The sequence below is a fragment of the Leptodactylus fuscus genome, chromosome 1 (assembly GCF_031893055.1).
Source record: "Leptodactylus fuscus isolate aLepFus1 chromosome 1, aLepFus1.hap2, whole genome shotgun sequence".
Classification (NCBI taxonomy): Eukaryota; Metazoa; Chordata; class Amphibia; order Anura; family Leptodactylidae; genus Leptodactylus; species Leptodactylus fuscus.
Window position 1 is genome coordinate 119,201,011 of NC_134265.1, and position 21,771 is coordinate 119,222,781.

At 40.6% G+C, this 21,771-nt stretch overlaps 1 protein-coding gene across 2 annotated transcripts in view; it reads left to right on the plus strand.

Annotated features, from left to right (window-relative positions):
* Nucleotides 1–1,322: 1,322 nt before the first annotated feature.
* The window catches only part of LOC142205649 (clustered mitochondria protein homolog), a 35,257-nt gene continuing 14,808 nt past the window's right edge, over nt 1,323–21,771 (plus strand). For both annotated transcript variants that reach the window (XR_012716640.1, XM_075276545.1), the window contains exons 1-15: nt 1,323–1,415; nt 6,352–6,467; nt 7,393–7,564; nt 7,716–7,859; nt 7,961–8,112; nt 8,658–8,812; nt 9,146–9,271; nt 9,372–9,519; nt 10,395–10,487; nt 11,271–11,965; nt 12,954–13,042; nt 17,677–17,781; nt 17,876–17,976; nt 20,310–20,462; nt 20,733–20,795. Coding sequence is in view for 1 of the 2 variants with exons in the window: in XM_075276545.1 (XP_075132646.1) it covers nt 1,325–1,415; nt 6,352–6,467; nt 7,393–7,564; nt 7,716–7,859; nt 7,961–8,112; nt 8,658–8,812; nt 9,146–9,271; nt 9,372–9,519; nt 10,395–10,487; nt 11,271–11,965; nt 12,954–13,042; nt 17,677–17,781; nt 17,876–17,976; nt 20,310–20,462; nt 20,733–20,795 (2,403 nt within the window). In the remaining variant the exon portion in view is untranslated. The remainder of the gene's footprint in view (nt 1,416–6,351; nt 6,468–7,392; nt 7,565–7,715; nt 7,860–7,960; nt 8,113–8,657; nt 8,813–9,145; nt 9,272–9,371; nt 9,520–10,394; nt 10,488–11,270; nt 11,966–12,953; nt 13,043–17,676; nt 17,782–17,875; nt 17,977–20,309; nt 20,463–20,732; nt 20,796–21,771) is intronic.

Consider the following 21,771-nt stretch of genomic DNA (forward strand, 5'->3'; position numbering starts at 1 on the left):
CCACGTAGAGCTGCGGCCTTAGAGAGAAATATCTACGAAATAGCTAAAGAATTTTTTTTGTTAGTTAGCCTGTGAAAAATATAACAGCAAAAACACATAGTTTTTTTCTGCTGAATTTTTGAGTGTTTATTGAATGTTTCCCTTATTGTGAAAAAACGAGGAAAAAGAAATATAGGATGGCACTGCTAGAAATATTAATGAAAGTCCCAATAAATTGAAGGTAAGTATGAGGATTGTAACCTTAAATGTGAAGAGCTGTGGGGGTGCTCAACGACCAAAAAAAGGCAGTATGAACAAATAGAGCATATGTAGAAAAAATTAGGAAGGGCACTCACCCACATCCAAGCTCGTCTTCATAAAATACTTCTTTTATTAAGGTAACAGATTTCTTTAAAATCAAGTAGTGCAGGGAGGGAATAGAGCATATCAGGCAAGTAGGCAACAGCCGTTTCGCGCAACTATGTGCGCTTTCTCAAGCCTCAGAATGCAATACTGATACTGAATATATTGCATTCTGAGGCTTGAGAAAGCGCACATAGTTGCGCGAAACGGCTGTTGCCTACTTGCCTGATATGCTCTATTCCCTCCCTGCACTACTTGATTTTAAAGAAATCTGTTACCTTAATAAAAGAAGTATTTTATGAAGACGAGCTTGGATGTGGGTGAGTGCCCTTCCTAATTTTTTCTACATATGCTCTATTTGTTTCCCTTATTGTGTTTCCGCGATTTACACCAACATGCTGCATTTTTAATTTTTTTTGGCTAAAAAGTACCTGTTCTGCACCTTTTATTGCCGCAATGTGTAGACGAGATTAACCAAACTCTGTTTCACTTTGCTGGTAAACCAAAAACGCTGCGTTTCTGCAATGTGTGGACTTAGCCTTAAGCAGTTATTTACCACGGCTCTGTTCTTTCTGTAGGACAGGATGCCCTTTACATAATGGCAGGTGACTTTCCATGTGCTACTTGAGGAAGGATTCCGGAAACACATGAGCCATTGCTGGATATGACATTGCCCAGCTTTTCACCCAGTTTCAGCCTCTTTCCTCATAGCAGGTCACAGCCACATGTCGTCACTCAGCGGGTGTCCTTGCAGGACATGCAGTCACCTCTACACACACCGGCCCCACTCAATGGACTAGTAAAACTTACACTGACCACGCCCCCTCGTCATGATTGGCCGAGCTCGGGATCCCCGTCCGTAAATGGACAGAATGACCATATATGGCAGAGGGCGCCTCCTCCGGTACAAGCTGCGGGGTGACCTCTGTGTAAATCTCTGCAGTCACTGATCACTGCGCTGACCGGAGCCGTGACTGGAAACATGGTGAGCGGAACCGAGAGCCACCCTGCCGGGCTCTCCCTGCCTCCTGCACGGGATACTGCAGAGGAAGCCACGGAAAGCCTGCACCAAGGTGAGAGCAGAGGCATATCAGCATGACACTGGCTGGCTGCATCGTAGGAGCTGACACTCATTCATGTATCCTCAGTCTTACCCATTCTCTATAGTGTACATGGTCCCAGTACTGCTTATAGGATCAGCTGATGAAGTGATCCCAGATCCAGTGCTGGGGATGATCATAGAGGATCAATAGGGAGCATCTACCTGTATCCCATAACCTGGCATCACCTCTTATACATCACTACACATGGTGTCAGATCAGCTGATGGATCTAGAGGGGTAAACCCAAGATTAGTCCTGACAGATCTATAATAGGTGCTGTACATGGGCTGCCAGAAAGTTGTGGTCACTACACGTGGATGTGTGTACAAAGCCCCAAGGTCACCTTACTTGTGCTGGGTTCACCAGTAGAGACAGATAGGGGGATGGAGTAACCATGTGTAGCACTGGGTGATATCATACAGCGCTACTTCTGGAACAGACTTCCATCTAGATCAGCTCTAGTGAGCCCCCTATTACAGATGAAGTGATGGGGTGTTCAGTATTTATAGTCATATTACATACATGACATATATGTATTTTAATTTTAAAATTTTTTCATTTACTTTAGCACAATATAAAGTGGATTATTCAGTTAAATGAGTCTTATGTGATCTTTAAAGTAATTTATTTCAATATTAATATTGTACCAACATTTTCAGCAGCGCCGTACACGCAGTACACCTGCATCAGTTGTTGCCCATAGTGGGATTACAGTCTAATTTCCTATTTCAAGCATTCACTCACTATGTAGTCTTGGCACCACAGTACCCATTTAAGCATCCACCACCAATGAGGATTAGAATTGGGCAAGTAACCTACATTGTCACAGCCTGGCTGACTGGTCAAGTAACCTACATTGTGGGAAATTTATCAACCTATCTATGCCATATTAGTGTTAATGGGTGTGCCATGTCCCCTGTTCTGTGCCTTGCTGTAATAGTGGGCAGAGCAGGGCTGAGAGCTGGCTGGGGTGATGATGTTCCATCCTGACATGCTTTTATAACTCTAAAAACTAGTGTGAGTTAGAAAGGAATTCCCAGCTAGCATAGATTTCCATACTCGCACACAGTTATGTGAAATACAAGTTTTAATAAATACCTCTCAATGAGTTTCATATACACATCACATCCCTGGCACCAGGGGCATAAGTTAGGATGGTTAATGGGGCATGAGACCAGGGTACATGGAGATGTCAATAAGAAGACAGTCTGGCAGGAGTGGTCAGAACTGATCCTTTTCTTTTGGTGAAAAGCTACTTATATAGATGCAATGCTATAACCAGCCCCTATATCACTGCCAAATTTTATATTGTACCATTTCCATAGGCCACTTTGTATGAAACCTGTAGGTATGGCTCCACTGCCATATAACGTTGGATCTGTATTGGTGCACAGTCATTTTTTTCATAATACAATACATGTATTACTAAGCTAATTTCCAGCTTTCTTTCTGCAGATTTTTCTCTACAGTGTGGATGGGATTAGCAAGAATCCCATTCACTTTGCGGGTAATATAATAATAATAAATTTTATTTCTATAGCGCCAACATATTCCGCAGCGCTGTACAATTTGTAGGGTTCAAATACAGACAGATACATTACAAAGAAAGTCATTTCACACAATGGGACTGAGGGCCCTGCTCGCAAGAGTTTACAATCTATGCGGGTAGATGTAAAACACAGCATTTTTTGCCATAGAGTTTCTGAAGCGGCCAAAACTCTGCATTTTCACAACATGAAGCCCTGGCCAAAAGGGAGCTTTCACCATCTCCACCAGCTCCAGTTCTTTAGAAGTTTCCTTTAATAGGTTGTGCTCCACTGATTCCCACACAGACGGAGTTGTTTTTCTCAAACCCCCCCCCCCCCCCAAACTACTTTCTAGAGGGTAATTTTAAGGAGACACAGGAAAAGGGCGTGAATCATGCTCAGAATTATGCCCCTTTGCCAGCTAACCACCCACTTAACAGTACAGACCCAGTCTTATTGGCACATCAGGCAACAAAACTAACGGCACTTCTTACTTAAGAACAATGGCGGCTAGATAAAATGCCAGCTATTACAGAATCATTGAAGGAGCACCTAGTAAAGAATGCAGAGAGCTGCAATTGGTGGAGGTGATGAAACACATCAACCTGGAAGAAACAATCCATGCAATCACAACCTTTAACTGGTCAGAGCCATGATGGTGACCTCAAAAAGTGCAAATTATATAATCAACTTTGTTAAAGTATTACTTTTAATACAGGAAAAGGGGGTGTGATTTAGAACTACAGCTAGAGGTAGACAGTGTCAGAGCTCAGAATAACACCCCTTGACTGCTACTGCCTGACATTGCCCATCTGAGAGTACAGAGCCCAAACAACACATCAGGCACCAAAACTAACAGCAGTTATGGTTCAGGAATGGTGTGGATTACAGAAAAGATTCCAAAAGCACTGGTAGCAGTGAAGGAGCTTTCACCATCTCCACCAGCTCCAGTTCTTTAGAAGTTTCCTTTAATAGGTTGTGCTCCACTGATTCCCACACAGACGGAGTTGTTTTTCTCAACCCCCCCCCCCCCCAAACTACTTTCTAGAGGGTAATTTTAAGGAGACACAGGAAGCATTTAGGTCTTTAAGCATTTTAACTAAGTGTGTGACAGTTATTAGCCATGAATCTAAAAAATCCTTCACGCAGTATCATTCTTTTAAACCAGCAGTTCATCTGATCTGGTAAATTCTGAGTTATGAAATGTATTACTGGACAGTTCTAAAAAGTTATAAAATTCTAGGTGGAGATTCTCCACGAAAGCAGCGCTAAATAAAAAAAAAAAAAACAAAACATTTCATTATAATGTAAGGACCTTTTGTAGCGGAATCATAAAATTATGCTCATCCTTATTTACTTATGGCTGGAATTTATAGATGCCGTATTCAAAGTCAAAGGCCGAAGTCCATATTTTAAAAATGTATTATTGTGGTTTTACCAAACCATATAAATCGTATAGGTTCACTTTAAAGATCTATGTCCATTCTTGCCACCATAGACTCCCAGAATGTACAATATAATTTGTACCAGGCCTTTCTACACCATAATACTTTTTACTGGTTGATCATAGAACTGTTTCCAGATAACCTATACAGAGCTGTAGCAACATGTTAATGCTAATTCACATGTGGCAAAAAAATATGCAACAAAATATCCATCAAAATCATTTTTTGACTTACAGACTATTAGCATTAGTACCTACAGATTGACCTTAGACATACCATTGAAGTCAATGAACAAATTTTGCATCCAGAATCTGCAACAACACTGACAGAGGATGCAACTTTATTCTGCAATGAAAATATGCAGGTCTTTGCCACGTGTGAATTCATCCTGAGTGTTCCAAGGTGATTATTCTCAGGCTTATATATGTGACAGCGCTCCATATATCAGTGAACATTCTGTGTCAGCAGAACAGTTTGCCAGAGGGTCTTAATAAGAGCCATGGTGTCAGCACACATTGCAGATATTTACCTGCAGGGGATGAAATTTAGGAATCTAGCAAACATTTTCTGTAAGCATTAGCCCTGGAGTATTTTTTCTGCATGTTTGAAGGAAGCCATGAGCCCTGTTAAAAGCAGATCTCCACTTAAAGAGGATCTTTCACCACCTCAGCCAAATCCAGCTGTTTGCATCATTTAATAAGCGATACTCCTCTAATTTCAGCACAATTGGGAATTTTTCTCCAGGCCCCACCATTCCCAAGCAATAAGTGCTATTCATTTCAGGCACTAAAACTCACAGCACCCATTGCTCAGGGATTGTGAGAACTAAAGGAAAAATTCCAGAATCAGTTTAGCAGCGTATAATAACAGATGCTAAGAAATGGAGTTGGCGGAGAAGGTAAAAGGTCCTCTATAAGGGTACGGCCCACGTAGCGAGCAACAGTCAAAAAACGCTGCAGAAAAGAACACTTTTTTTGCATAGTGCTTTTTGAAACCCCCGCATTTCCAGAGGTATAATTGACATGCTACAATTTGCAAAAACTCTTTTTTGAAATTGCAGCATTTCTGCTGCAGGTATTTTTCCTGCACTCTTTGGATGGAATTAGCCAGAATCCCTTCCACTTTGCAGGTAATGTTTTCACGAAGCGGGGCCCCAGCCTAAAGGCGTTCGTCATGAACATCGCCATACTTAAATCTTTAGGCAATTAGAAGTTAAACATTTTTGCAGATATAAATAAACATTTTGACTATGGATATGACCATGAATGCTGATACTTTCTATGGTTCGGGACTTGATCCAGACCATATACAATTGCTGGTGGTATCTATTGGCAACCGATCAAAATAAAAGATTGTCACCACTAATGTAGATAGAGGAAATCTTTAAGAACATGCAATTATCTATATTTGCAAATTTATTTATTTATTTTTAACTTGTCTACAAATTTAAATATGGTTATATTCATTTGGCATGACCAGCACTATTTGGGTATGTTAAGGGCGAATACACACAATGTGTTGTAGTTTCAGCAACAAATATCCTGCGTATGATTATACACTGAATGGTTGCAGAGATTTCTGTGAAGGAAAACCAGGTGTATTCCTCCTAAATGATGTTACTTTTGCTGCAAAGACATGGATTTCTTCAAGTCCCGGTCAGATAAAGTTCAGATATGCTACAAGAGTTCACCCTAAGATTATTTTACTTTATATACTATGTTTACATGGGTTTTGTCAAATTTGCTACAGAAAAAAGGGTTTATGGCCTATACTTAGAATATACTGTATTTTTGGTAGCCATTTAACTTCTTGGACCTCAACTAGTCCTGAAAAAATTGGCCTTGTCGTCTGCAAAGAGATAGCAGCGTAATTATTGCTTTGTACACACTATTAATTATGAAATAATAATCTGTTCTGCAATATATTATAATTCCAGATATTACCAAAGTGTCAGAAGGAAAAGTTAACTACAATGTAAACTCGACAGGGGACACACAGGATCTGTTTAATGTGACTGTTCAGCTGCCTGGTGGAGACAGTATTGAAATACAGGTGAGCGTCATTTTGGAAGTGTTCGCATATAAAATGTCTGTGTAGTTCGCATTTCAGTTTTACAGATCAGGGGTTCCACAGAGCATAGTAACCAGTGGCGTAACTAGGACCGGCGAGGCCCCATAGTGGTCCTTGTACATAGTATTATGCCTCATAGTGGCCCCTGCACACAGTATTATGCCCCATAGTGGCCCCTGCACACAGTATTATGCCCCATAGTGGCCCCTGCACACAGTATTATGCCCCATAGTGGCCCCTGCACACAGTATGATGCCCCATAGTGGCCCCTGCACACAGTATGATGCCCCATAGTGGCCCCTGCACGCACTATTATGCCCCACTGTGGGTACCCATGTACAATTATTATACTTTTAGGTCTTTTCAGACCCCAGAGTATAATAATTGGAGACCCGGGGGATAGAAACATAAAAAAACACTGTTACTTACCTATCTCTGGCTCCCCTGCAGTCCTCGGTGGTGTCGGCCTTCTTTAATGACTGCACTCTTGTATTAGGCTGGATCCAAGTCTGTGTCAAAAAACACTTTATTTTAACTTTTTTTAAAATTACTAATATGGTAATATTTTTTAAGCTTTAGCGTATCATAATTCCATTACCCATGTGTATAGCTGTAGGTCAGCTGGAACAAAATAATAAATGATGAATATATTGTCCAAGGTTTCTATATCAGCCCCTGGTACTGAATTTCATGGAAAGTACAATTATATGGAAATTGTAGGAAAAGATAAACAGAAGTAACAGACACAAGGTTGTTACTGCACATTAGTCATAAGAATATCTTACACATTAGTTCGTAGGATCAAGGTTGCTGTTTTCCAATTTCCTTGAACTCGATAATTTGAAAGTGTTGCCGTCTATAAGGCTAAACTAATGTTTGTCTGTTTTTCTATCTATTATTTGCACAGGTATCATCTAAAGAACTGGTTCAGGAGATAATCCAGGTATTGATGGAACATGAAGATTCTTGCCATAGAACGTGCTTTTCACTGCAGTTTGATGGGAATGTTTTGGACAACTTTTCAGAATTGAAGTCTGTTGAGGGTCTGAAGGAAAATTCTGTTTTAAAGGTTGTGGAGGGTGAGTACTGTATGTGTTATATAGATACTTACAGTGGTGACAGCAAATAGCTCAGATTTGCTCTAAATATATATATATATATATATATATATATATATATATATATATATATAATAATCATTGTTATTATTATTTATTCCACTTTCTATAGAGCCATATACCATCAGAGAGGCACGAATTCATATACGCCATTTCAGGGACCTGTTGAAAAGCCTTGACCTCACAGATGCCTACAATGGAGTAGACTGCAGCTCACTGTCTTTTCTCAGCAACATTTCAGAAGGTGATATTGGAGGTATCAATGATTTGGTTTTAAGATTATCCAATATGTAGAATGTGTTAAAGGATTTCTTTTTGTCATGGATCTATTGTCAAAAATATTTTTCTCCATTCTAGATTCATCCAGTTTTGAAAACAATGGAAAGAAGAAGAAGCGTTCATCTGCAGAACAAGGTCTGGATGCAATAGACTGTTCTCCACCAGAATATATTCTTCCAGGAAGTGTGGAGCGTCCACTACAACCTCTTCAGCCTATCAGCATTGACAAGGTAATTCCCTCTCAACCGATCCTATGCTTTCAGATGTATGCACAATAGCTGGGACCTCCACAATCCAATGACCAGTAGTGTCTAGTTACCCATTCCTGGCCTTTCATATGCAGTTACTTACAAATCTCTATGGAAGTTACCTTCAGAAAGACTGGTTTTGATTGAAATAGCACAAATGTCTGATAGGACCCCACGTTGCGAAAACACAGCGTTTTGGCTGAAGCACAAACTCTGTGGCAAACAAACGCTGATTTTACATTACTGCAAATTGGATGGGATTCTGGCTAATTCCATCCACGCATTGCAGAAAAAATCTGTAGCAGAAATTCCAAAAATGCTCAAAGTTTTAGTAATTCTCAGCATGTCAATTATACATACAGAAACACGTGCGTTTTGGCAATATTGGCAGAAATTCCACAGAGGAAAACTCTGCAGACTTTCTATGAAAAATATGCAATGTTTTTTGGCTGCGGTCCGCTAAGTTGGGCCTTAGTCTAATAGACATTTGCTGACCTTATATTCTCGTGTTAATATCTTTTCTGCAGCCTCCACAATGTCTGAAGTCATTGATTATGAGCGGCTGGAATCCTCCTCCAGGCAATCGGAAGATGCATGGAGATCTCCTGTACTTAACTGTAGTAACCATGGAAGACCACCACATTAATATCACTTCTTCCAACAGGGGTTTCTACATAAACCAGTAAGTACTGCGAGGAATGATTTTAGTGGTCTGTAATACTTTGTGTCTGAGGCTCTTGGAACCTCCTTAAAAGTCATTTTGAGGTGGATGTATTGAACATTTTACAGGAAAACTCTATAAAGCTCTTTCTTTGAATTCACTATAAAGAATATATGATTTGGCTAAAATAGTGGGATAAATAGAGATCTCACAATGTTATTGAAACTCCAGTGGAGATATGACTTTGTTACCCATTGTACCACACATGCCAACATTGGGGATTCATTGCTTGTAGTGGACAAGAGTGCTTGGGTTGTCTTTGGAGTCTGTCTTACATGTATCCATTTTTTTAAGATCAACAGCAGAGGTATTTAATCCAAAACCAGCTTCACCGAGTCACTTGAGCCACAGTATTGTGGAACTACTAAACCAGGTCAGCCCAGCTTTTAAGAAGAACTTTTCCAATCTACAAAAGAAGAGGTAAAATGTAGCAACAAAGACATGACTTGTATAAAATAATACCAACACCAAACTCACTAAAGGGCAGCAATTAAATCTGTTATCGTTCTCCACCATCTAGGGTTCACCGTCATCCTTTGGAGAGAATTGCAACTCCTTATCAAATGTACAGCTGGATTGCCCCAAGTAGTAACCATATCATAGACTGTGTGCGAGCAGAGGATGCATACAATTCACGCCTGGGATATGAGGAACACATTCCTGGCCAGGTACAAGCATGTCCATACATTTGTGATAACTAATATTGATGATCTTTCCGAAACAGAGGTTACTAATGTCAGATCTGTGGGGTCCTGACATCTGACAACTCCATCGATTAACTATTCTCCGCATCTGATACACAGAGAACAGAACAGGAAGCAGACAGCTCTGTTCTGTGTGTAGTGGAGTCACTAGGCTCTTATTCAAATAAATGGGAACTGATTTGCAGGACCTGAACTGGCCACTACATGGAGAACAGTCCTGCAGTATTCTCTGTATCAACTTCTGGGAACAGCTAATTACATGGGTGGCCGGTGTCAAATAATCTGATATTGATGACATCATATTATCATGGGTCAGATCCAAAATATTGTTGCCATCTTCCAGTAGACTTATATAGACTTATGTATTCAGAACACTTGCAGGGGACACAATATGCAGGGGAATAAGAATGTTTTTATATTAGAACAGCAAAATTTGTATCTATTGCTTGGATTACAGGGCTGGCACTTTACAATTCTCAGCTATATCACTATTTTAACTGTATCTTACTATGTTCACTTTTTTCTCTTGGGGCCTTCGTCCAAAGTTCTGTCATATTTAAGGGGACAAATAGCTCAGCACGCTGTCCATCATTTAACTCATTCAGCATTCAGTTTTTCCCCTTTGTCTGCTGCCGGATGGAGAACAATATTGGAAAAAATGAAAATATAGAACAACTTAAGTGTGAACAGTTCCTTAAAACATTGTTAGTAATTTTAAAGCTTTTGTACCTTTCATTTGAATAACCTTTGTTATCACCATTATTTACAATTAGCAGCATAATATCTAATGCAATCTGAGAAAAAAATAATTGTTATTGATGATATTCTTTATCTGACAGACAAGAGACTGGAATGAGGAACTGCAGACAACTAGAGAACTTCCTCAGGAACTCCCGGCAGATCAACTTGTGCGACGAAGAGCAAACTTTAAGGTAATATCACAGAATAATGATAATATATGTTGAAGTTATCTTGTTGCATCCAATGTTATAGCACAGGTTTATGGTGTAATTTTCACATATACAGAAGACCTATTTAGTAGCAGATCTTTCTAAAGCTCTGTGGTAACTCCTCACCACCTCCATTGGGAATAAAGCCATGTCCTCTACATGGCAATGAACATGCAAAGCAACATACAGTGTAGAATAATAAAAAAAAATATGGTGTCCACAGAGTCTTAAAGCAGATCTGTCATCAGACTATGCTGCCCTATATAAGGAGAGCGTAGTATGGGCATAGATCCACATTTTACAGTTGCTATAGCATACACATGTAGCATACCTTCTTTAGGCCCCAGTCTGCCATGTACACCCATTAGGATTACAGAGGAAGCCCCCTCCAAAGATGGCACAGTCACTCTTGACTGCAGCATCTGAAGGTTCAGTAGGGACAGCATAACAGTTCTCTGATTTTGGACATTGCAGTGGATTGTCAGCTAAATATACATCCACTTTGGATGATGTTGACACAGTCCCTTTGAGTCAATGCTTTATAATGAAGAGTATTGCACTGTTTGTCTAGATTTATGACTATGGACTATGTATGATATTGTTGCTCATCTCCATGCATGTGGGAATAAGCTGCAATTCCAGACACAGCCCATGTAGAAGATTTGATTGAGATCAAAATCCTGGAGTTCTTGGAAATGTCATATTGGGACATAAAGGTGCATTTATAACTGTCTTTATAATAGTCTTTTCTGTTATTCCTTCTAGATCAACTCTGATTTTGTTGGAGCTTGTACCCGAGGAGCCATGGCTGTAATTGATGGAAATGTTATGGCTATCAACCCTGGAGAGGAAACCAAAATGCAAATGTTTATTTGGAACAACATCTTTTTCAGCTTTGGCTTTGATGTAAGAGACCACTACAAGGACTTGGGTGGAGATCATGCTGCTCACGTGGCGGCGACCCATGACTTGAAAGGAGTACAGGCCTACAGTGATTTGGACATTGAAGAACTTTATGTCTTAGGCACTGTGGTTCTGGATTATAGAGGATACAGAGTAACTGCTCAGTCCATCATACCTGGAATATTGGACCGTAAGGAAGATCAAAGTGTTGTTTATGGTTCTATTGACTTTGGTAAAACCGTATCATCAAATGTCAAATATCTAGCTTTACTCCAGAAAGCCTGTAAACCACTCCGAATAATGAGGCATACTGTGCTTAATGAGAAGAATGAAGAGGTACTTCTGTGCTCTTCTGTGGAGTGCAAAGGAATCGTGGGTAATGACGGACGCCACTACATTTTGGATCTCCTGAGAACTTTCCCTCCTGATGTAAATTTCTTGCCACTGAAGGAGGAAAACCTACTAAATGACTGTCGAAACTTTGGATTTCCTAAACCTTATCGCCACCGACTGTGCAGTTTGAGGCCAGAACTCATGGAAAGCTTTTTTCAATACAAGTAAGTTACCCAGTCAGCTGAGATGTAGGAGCAAACAAGGGCAATATGTTAGAAGTAGGAACCGAGGATAGTTAAAGAGAAACCTTTAAAGGTGAAGTGTTTCATGGAACATCTGGTTTAGAAAAGAGCTGGACACAGGGAACAGTTTCCGCTGGGTGGTACCTCCACTACTGCCTCCTGGCTTCTCCCAGCTGGTCTTGACTGACAGGTCTGTCTCTATTTACATACATATTTTGGATAGAATAAGACTTAGGCCTGTTATGCCTATTTATTTATTTAGTTCTCTTACTTATATAGCGCCATCATATTCCGCAGACATTTTCAGTCGCTGTCCCATACAGGGCTCACAATCTACATTCCCTATCAGTATGTCTTTAGAGCCTAAGCAAAATAACAGCCTTGAAAATGGTACAATTACAATTATAATATTGTAACATTTTATGGCAATGTATCAAATATAAGTGATATATTTACATGAAATGGTCTGGTGGGTATCATTTCAGGTCCACAATTGCTTCTCATTAGATTATTGCTGCTTTATGTGAGGCCTGGTTCACATCTGCTTTCGGTATTCCGTCCGGGAAGTCCGCTTGGGGACCCCCCGGAACGGAATATCGAATGCATTAAAAAGCAGTGAGCAATTAAACCACACAGACCCCATAGATTGTATTGGGGTCCGTATGTTTTCACGCAGAGAGAAAAGTGCTGCTTGAATACCGTACGCAGATGTGAACCAGGCCGAATGCTAGGGGAAGTGATAAGATGGACAGCCATGTGACTTGTGTGCTGGGCTGGGGATGGATGCTCGCACTATACCTTGTTTAGTATATGTAGATACAAAGCTAGGGCATTGAACTAAATGTTTGCCTTGTGTTAAAGAAAACCTATGACTATGATTCTAATGATATAGAAATGTCTCTGTGAAATGCATGCAGTAAGTGACTGCTTAATATGACATTAATAATACATGTGTAATTTTATTTCCTAGGTATGCCCAGTTTATGAAGGTTGTAATGAACAAGTCACAAAACGGAGAGTTACTTCAGCCTGATAACAGTGGAGATGTGTCTCAAAGAGGTAAACCTAAAGAACTGAGTACTGTTAAAGTGAATTTTGCTCATATTTTACACAATAGGCACTGATGTTTCAACACATTTTGCAATAATGACGATAATATAAAACCTTGTAATATGTGTTATCAGAGAGAAATGTCTCTTTCTATCAGGCTGCTTCCCCGCTCCAAAAAATACACTGTAATTTTGATGAATAGACCCTTTTATTAAACTAGATTTCACTCAGTATGTTATAAAGTGGTCTAAAGTATAACTCTTATTGTTAGCCGATAAAAGTAAATCATATACAAATTATATAACGAGCGCTCAACAAAAATGTGTTATCAAAAAATAATCCTAATAATAATGTTAAAAATTTTATTAGCATCAAAGAGATTGAGCTGTATGATGTTGCAACACAGATCTGTCCCTTGTAATAGCCAAATCATAGCAATGTAGTGTTATGATAGCAACAGCATGCATGGTATTACTGGAGTGACCCCTCCTAGAGATGATGACAAGCCCCGGATTACTAAACCCTCAGACATCTCTTATCTTGTGAACGTGCTCAAATAAGTCCTTACTAGAAAGACCTCTATACATTTCTAATGCTGATATTGTCATCAGGGGTCAGATATAACAGATTCTTAGATACAGAGACACACTGACAGCATGTATGCTCTGATAATGGCGGCATGCTGAACTGGCAAACAACTGAGACTATAAAGGCAAAGCCCCACCTACTGCGTGATCCTCTGGGAACCACATACCAATCTGAGGGCGACATGTCACCGGGCTCCTCCTGCTCCCACTCCCTCTGCTAAACTGAGTTTCACCATGAAAATCACTGCTGTATCCATCTCGAGAAGGACTGCAGGTCACATGACTCATCTCTGGGTTGATGGAGAGGGAAGGGTGAGGGAGAGAAAGATGACAAGAGGAAGCGAATTGGTACAAAATAGCAGACACATACAGAGCCCTACAGACCCTATTGACTATAATATGGTCCATCAGGTGTCTGTTGTTTTTAAAGGGGTTGTACCATCACAAGGATCCTATCTATAATGCTTGTTAATGTGGATGTAAGACTTTTCCTAAATACATTGCTTCAGCAAAACTGCTTTGTTTGTGCACTATCTTACTTTATTCAATTATTTGTGGCCACAGCCCTGACCTAGCTGCTCCTGAGTCAAGTGATGTGTCTGCTGCTCTCAGGGGGGAGGGAGGAGGGGCTAAGTGCAGGGAGCCAGCCTGTGTATCTAGCTATTCCTGTGTCTACACCACGTGACCTAGGTCCTGCACTCAGATAGAGGAGCTGCTTTCATTTCTTCTGTTCTCCCAGTTATCAGGCTAGCTAATTCAATTGTGTTCATTATGGCAGAGACAGGCAGTCTCTGTATGTAACACAGAATGGAGTTGCTGCTGCCTGTACTTCATAGTTCAATGTGGGTGGGCGGAGCTACACGTGAATTTGGGGGCGGGGCTAAACGGCAGGTTGCCTGTGAAACCCCGCCCACCAAATGATGCAAGAAACCAGGAAGAAAGAAGATTTTACAAGAGTGAAGACTGCTGAGTATGTGAGGTGGGAATACCCCTTTAAGTTGAATGTGCTGCAATACATGGCCATTCTCTTATTACTAAAAATGTCAAAACAGGTTAACTCCTCAGATATTGTGATAAATATCCCTTCCCCAGCACAGTGGAATTGCAGGATTCTGAAGGGTTGCCATGATAGTCAAGAGGCCACCTGGCTTTCTAGCTACAATGCACAACTATGTAATACGCTTTCCTTAATACACAGAGACAGCACTATTTAATACACAGCAAGACATTTAACACATTTTAACAACAGGTGTAAGATCCCTTGTGGGACAGGGAAAAAAAAGTTTCTAAAAATGTATTTTAAAAAATGTTGAAGAAAAAATCTTTTCTTTTTCAAAAATAATGTAAAGAAACAACAAAACATATTATGTACTATGTAAGAGGGATGGGGGAAGGGAGATTCAGGTTCAACTTGCAGATATTAACTAAAGATGTTTCCAACTCACGCTCCTGAAGACAGCCAATGCACAGAAAATCTTCACGGCCCGAAGACATATGTCCAAGAAATTCAAAATGTAAAAAGTCCAGCAAAGACTTCTTCTTCCATAAAATTTAACTTTTAATGAAAATACAATTTAAAATTCACAAAAATTCTTCAGCAAGCATTATGCATTGATGGAATTATGCAGTGAGCCACATGGGTGACTAGCTAGCTTACGTGTTTCGGAATGAAACTTCCTTAGTTGTAAGGAACATATTATGTACAGACGTGTAGAAGTCTGATTTATCTAAATATAATGTTATTTACCCAATACTGTGACCTACTGTAAAAAAAAAAAAACCCCAGAAAGACTAGACTGAGGACTGTAAATAGTGTTTTATTTGTTTTCTTGGTTGTTTTTATATGCACTTTGCAGATGTATTTTGTTATTTTAAATAATTGTATTCATCATTATTATTATTGTTTATTTATATAGCACCATTAATTCCATGGTGCTTTATATTAGAGGGTTACATACAGTACAGAAAATATACAGGCAGATATAAAATTAACAGTGACCAAATGGCACAGTGGGGTAGAGGGCTCAAGGGCTTACAATCTATGAGGTAAGGGGGTAGAGACAGAAGGAGAGGGGGAGACTGTACAGATGGGGGTGAGGTGATAGTGTTATTGGGGGTTGTAGGTCTTCCTGAATAGGTGAGTCTTAAGGGCCTTCTTGAAGCCTGTGATTGTGGGGGTCAGTCTTATGTGTCTTGGTAAGGAGTTCCAGAGTATGGGGGATGCACAAGAGAAATCTTGGAGACGGTTGTGTGAGGAGTGGATGAGAGCAGAGCGAAGTAGGAGGTCTTTGGAAGATCTGAGGTTACGTGTGGGCAGGTAGCGGGAGATTAGGTTGGAGATCTATGGAGGGGCCAGGTTGTGGATGGCTTTGTATGTTAACATTAGTAGCTTGAACTCAATTCGCTGGGCTATAGGTAGCCAGTGGAGGGACTGGCAGAGGGGAGCAGCCGATGAAGATCAGGGGTGAGGTGAATTAAATGAGCAGTGCAGTTTAAGGTGGACTGGGGGGGGCGAGGGTGTTTCCTGGGAGTCCATGGAGAAGGGTATTGCAGTAGTCTAAGCGGGAGATTATGAGGGCCTGGACGAGCATCTTAGTCGTTTCAGGGGTGAGGAAGGAGCGGATTCGATGGATGTTCTTGAGTTGGAGGCAGCAGGAAGTGTTGAGGGTTTGAACGTGTGACTTGAAGGATAGGTCGGGGTCCAGTGTTACTCCAAGGCATCGAGCCTGTGGGATAGGGGTAAGTGTGGTTCCGTTGACTTTGATAGATGGGTCGCATGGACGGGCCATACGGGGTGGGGCAAAGATGATGAACTCAGTTTTCTCCATATTGAGTTTGAGAATTCAGGAGGAGAGAAAGGAGGCTACATCCGTTAAACAATATGGAACTCTGTCCAGCAGAGAGGTAATGTCTGGTCCAGAGATGTATATTTGGGTGTCATCAGCATAGCAATGGTACTGGAAAACATGAGATTCTATGAGTTGGCCCAGGCCAAGGGTGTAGATGGAGAACCGGAGGGGTCCTAGGACGGAGCCTTGGGGGACACCTACAGAGAGAGGGTGTGGTGAGGAGGTCGGGTGCGAGTGGGAGACGCTGAATGTGCGGTCAGTGAAGTATGAGGAGATCCAGGAAAGGGCCAGGTCTGAAAAACCAAGGGATGAGAGAATTTCTAACAGGAGGGAGTGGTCAACTGTGTCAAAGGCAGATGAGAGGTCAAGGAGGAGGAGGACAGAGTAATGGCGCTTGGCTTTGGCGGTTAGAAGGTCATTGGTGACTTTTGTTAGGGCAGTTTCAGTGGAGTGACGGGGGTCTGAAGCCTGACTGTAGTCTGTCAAAGAGCAGGTTGGACGAGAGATAGGAGGAGAGTTCGGAGTGGACATGCTGCTCAAGCAGTTTTGAGGCGTACAGGAGCAGTGAAATGGGACGATATTATAAAAATCCAATAAACCTTTGTAATAAAATAAACAGATACCGCCATGCACAAATGAATGTGTTTTGGTCACCTCCCCCTTCCCCCCCATGAAAGCAATTAAGAGATCAAAAAGTTCTACATATCTGAAATTAGTTCCAATACCAATGAAAACTGCAAAGGAGCCCTGACATAGCTCTCAAAAGTAAGAAGTTATAGATGTTAAAATAATTGTTTATATTCCCAAAATGGGGTTTTAACTGATAGAATTAGTTATTGCAGTGGCCATATTATTTTAAATACAGAGTGATCGGCATAAAAAGCTAATCAAATTATTATATGTAAACCAAAATGGTGCCAAATAAAAATACCACGCACTATGCAAAGACTAAGCCCTCGTAATGCTTTACTGACATAAAAATAATGAACTTTAGAAGGTGGAGGAGGAAACTATAAAATGGTTGCTGATCGGTGGGGTTCAGGGTGTTGAACCCACACTAATCTGATACTGCTGATCAATCCTAAGGATAGGACATCAATACCATTATCATTAAAAATAAGAGCGCAAAAGATGGGATTGTAATGGGCTAGGGCTTAATATATTACTGGTTTATGATGAATGACTATCCAACTCTCTTTTCCTTTAGATGACTTAAAGGGTGCAGATATTGTAAGAGAAGCGTGTAGGGATACTGGCTCTGTCACAGAATATATGTTTGATGTACGGTTTAATCCAGATGTATATTCACCAGGTAAGCGTTTCATGACCTATTAAAGTTTACAATGAATGCTGAGGGCAGATGTGAAACTCTTAGTTAAAATTAAACTTATTTTCTTTGTGCTTAGTTGTTAGGTTTCCAGAATCCCAAAACCAGGCCCTTCAAATACAAAAGCGATTGCTGAGCGAAGCAGCGGCCTTTATCCTCACTGTGCAGATCCCCAACTTTGTAAGTGAAAATGTACAAACCCGCAAATCCATTAATGTTTGTATTCAACTATAGCTACCATCCAGTAAAAGTGTCATGTACACAATTCAAGGGCTTTTCCCCTAAAACAGAAAAAAGTACCCATATCTATAATGTTATCCTTTTCCGTCAAAGTTGTTAAGAAAGCTGTTTGGTTGCATTTCTGTTTCTGGGAAAGGCAAGTGTCAACCAGAATATCCACTTGCAAGAAGAGTGTTTTAGACTATTATTGGATTTGCTGGGTGGATCAACATGAAACCCACACATAAGATAGTTTGCCATACCGTAACCTGGTGCCTGTTACCTATTTGGAAAATATATAGCCATATAGATATTGTGACAGTTATAAAGATTACTAGCTGCAATACCCAGATCACTCCCAGCTCCAGAACTAAATCGTATGGTAATAGAAGTGTGCTCCAGTGGAAGGTCTAGGTATTGGAGCTGTAATATGGACCCTTTAATGTGCATTAGGAAAAAAATATTTTTCCATTAATAAAGTTTAAAGGGGATGTCTGAAACCTATGGACCCCTAGGACCCTTGCTGATCAGCTGTTTGAACAGTTTCTAGCACTTAAGTGAGCTCCTCTTCCTCTTCTCAGACCACCGACATAATGTCCATTGGTCACATGTTGCAGTTCAGTCCTATTTAAAAGGATAGATAAGATCTGTAATACCAAGCACAGCCACTATAGTATGTACGGTGCTGTACTTGATTAACAGTGAAGAGACCTACTGCATTACAGTACAAACACCCCTTAAAGAGGACCTTTCATCAGATCGGGCACATGCAGTTTTATATACTGCTGAAAAGCTGACAGTGCGCTGAATGCGCTGAAATCGGCTTTCCCGATCTGTAAAGTTCAAAAAAGAAATCGCTCTACCTGAGTTGTTAACCAGATGGTATCCAATGTGTTGCGGGCTGCACGGAACCTCTGACCGTCAGGTGGTAATCAAGTAATAAAAAAATTATAAAAAAAATCCAGCACGCCCAAAAATTTGAAAAATAAAAAATAACTTTTACTTCAAATCATTAAAAACGAACAAAGCTCCATAGAGCATGGATCCAGGATAAAATCAACCGCCTATGCATTTCGAGACCGATATCATGGTCTCTTAATCATGGTACACCATGATATCGGTCTCGAAACGCGTAGGCGGTTGATTTTATCCTGGATCCATGCTCTATGGAGCTTTGTTCGTTTTTAATGATTTGAAGTAAGTTATTTTTTATTTTTCAAATTTTTGGGCGTGCTGGATTTTTTATTTTTTTTTTTATTTTTTTTTTATTTCCCGATCTGTGCCCGGTGTAAAGCGCTATCGGTCCCGGTAAAGTAGCGCTTTACAGTCAGAAGTTTCTGAAACTTAGCCAGGGACGCCCTTCTGCCCAGCAGTGCCTTTCGCGCTGTGCTCTAAGACTGGGGAGGAACGCCCCCTCCCCTCCTGATAATACTCGTCTATGGACGAGCTGTGTGAGCAGAGGGAGGGGGCGTTCCTCCCCGCTCACACAGTACGGCGCGATAGGCGCTGCTAGGCAGAAGGGCGTCCCTGGCTAAGTTTCAGAAACGCCCTTCTGACACTAAAGCGCTACGGTAATGGGACCGGTAGCGCTTTACACCGGGCACAGATCGGGAAAGCCGACAGTGCGCTGAATTCAGCGCACTGTCAGCTTTCCAGCAGTATATAGAACTGCATGTGCCCGATCTGATGAAAGGTCCTCTTTAAATCAGCGGATCGATGGGTGTGCCAGGTGTTGGACCCTCACCGATTTGATAACGAGGTGATCAATATCATAGTTCTAGAAAATCCTTTTAATCACTATAGAAATGTAAAGTAACACAACTTTCTAATAATGGGAGCTTGATCTAGTATTTATTCTGATTGTTATATTTTTTGTGTGGAAGGAATTTTGCCCTTAATATGGGGTAATTGGAATCTGTCTTACAGGAGTGTTTGCTTTCCTCTGGATCAATACAGTAGGATTTTAGGATGGACTCAATGGGACTGATTTTGTATGACTGGAGCAGTGGTGTAACTAAAGTCTTGTGGGCTCCGGTGCAATCTTTTGTCCGGGGTCCTCTACCTCATCCCTACAGCAAGTTCTTGATAGTGATGGTTACAGGTGCTAAGGAGTTTAATAAACCTTAGTGTGGTTACGGTAATCTGTGGGTCTCCTTGGTTTATAAGCCAGATGGAAACTGCAATCTCAATACTGATGAAAAAACAAATCTCTTTCAGTGCCATACTAGTTGTCATCCAGCCAGTCACTGAATTTTTGAGTTTTCTTCTCACTATGACTTTAATATCTCTAACAGATAAAAGCATGTCTGAATCATATCATTGTTCCTCTGGATGGTAAAACCCTAAAAGAGTCTCTTCACTCACATGGAATCAATATAAGATATTTGGGGACAGTTGCTGAGATGATTGACAAGATGCAAGGCCGCCCTTCCCTGGACCATCTTTATGTAAGTATAACTTCAGTATAAAAATAGAAAAAACACAACTTTCTTTGTCTCTGAAGCACATGTAGCTTTAAATAGGATCCGTCACCTTTCCTGTTAGTCTTGAAATAGCAATTCTTTCTCTGTTAAAGTGTAAGAATAATTATGACTTATGCTACTTTGCCTATCCTTCTTCATTCTTTGAATAACTGATAATATTTTTCTTTTTCTTTCTTTTTGGAGTACTGTTTATTTGTTGCATTATGGTAATCTTTCTGATTATTTTTCCAACAGAGAATCATAATTACTGAAATAGTCACACGTTCAGCCAAAATAATCCTACGCAGCTACCTACAGGTAAGAGAGTCAAACCAGTCTCAATCTTTAATAGTTAATAATGAAGATTAATTCTTACCTACTGTTTGCTACAGTTTCTTATGACACTTTTATACCAAAAACTTCTACATGTCATAAAGACATAAAGTGGGTCAAACGGGCAAGACTTAACTGAACAAGGAGCTGACACTGCATCGCCTGTAACGCAGGACTACCCAAGGGGATGAATAGGACAGTGAGCTCAGTTACAACAGTATTTCAGAAGATTTTTTTTTTAAATGTAGATTGTGAGCCCCACTCCAGGACTCCAGCACTGCAAGGCTGCATTGCTAACCACTGAGCCACCGTGTTGCCCCGGTATTTCAGAAAATTTAGCAGACAACACACACACTAAAATTACAAGTCACAGTTTCACTTAGAGGTAGTTGTTGGTTACAGCAGGACTTCAGAGCACTTTACAGCAGTTACACAGCAGCTTAACATTGGTTTCACAGGACACAGGTAACAGCTTCTTCAGACAGCATTGAAGTCGCAGACACCTAACAGCTCCTATGTACCCTGCTGCTCTAAGCCTCAGCTGCTGCTTCCTCCACTGGCTTTATGAAGAAGCGCAGATACCCTGCAATCACTCTACACTGATGGCACCAGAGTTCTGGACCAAACTCTGGAAAGGCGCAGATTATAAGGAGACTTTCCTGATCCAACATAACTATAACGCACCAGGTTTAAGCGTACCTAGGCTGTACCTTGGGAAGCATGAAAAGCCACCAACCTATGCATAACCAAAAGTCAAAATGGAGTTTTATGTGTTATAGAATCATTGCACTACCTCCCATCCAGAAAGTACCAGAACCAGAAATGGCACAATGACATGGCAATGTGACAGTGGCATGCAAAATACAAAGTGTAACCATGAGTCATCAATATCAGCATTAAAACCTCATTACACCAAGCACAAGACTGCAAAGACACAGGTCACTACTAACATCCACCTTAC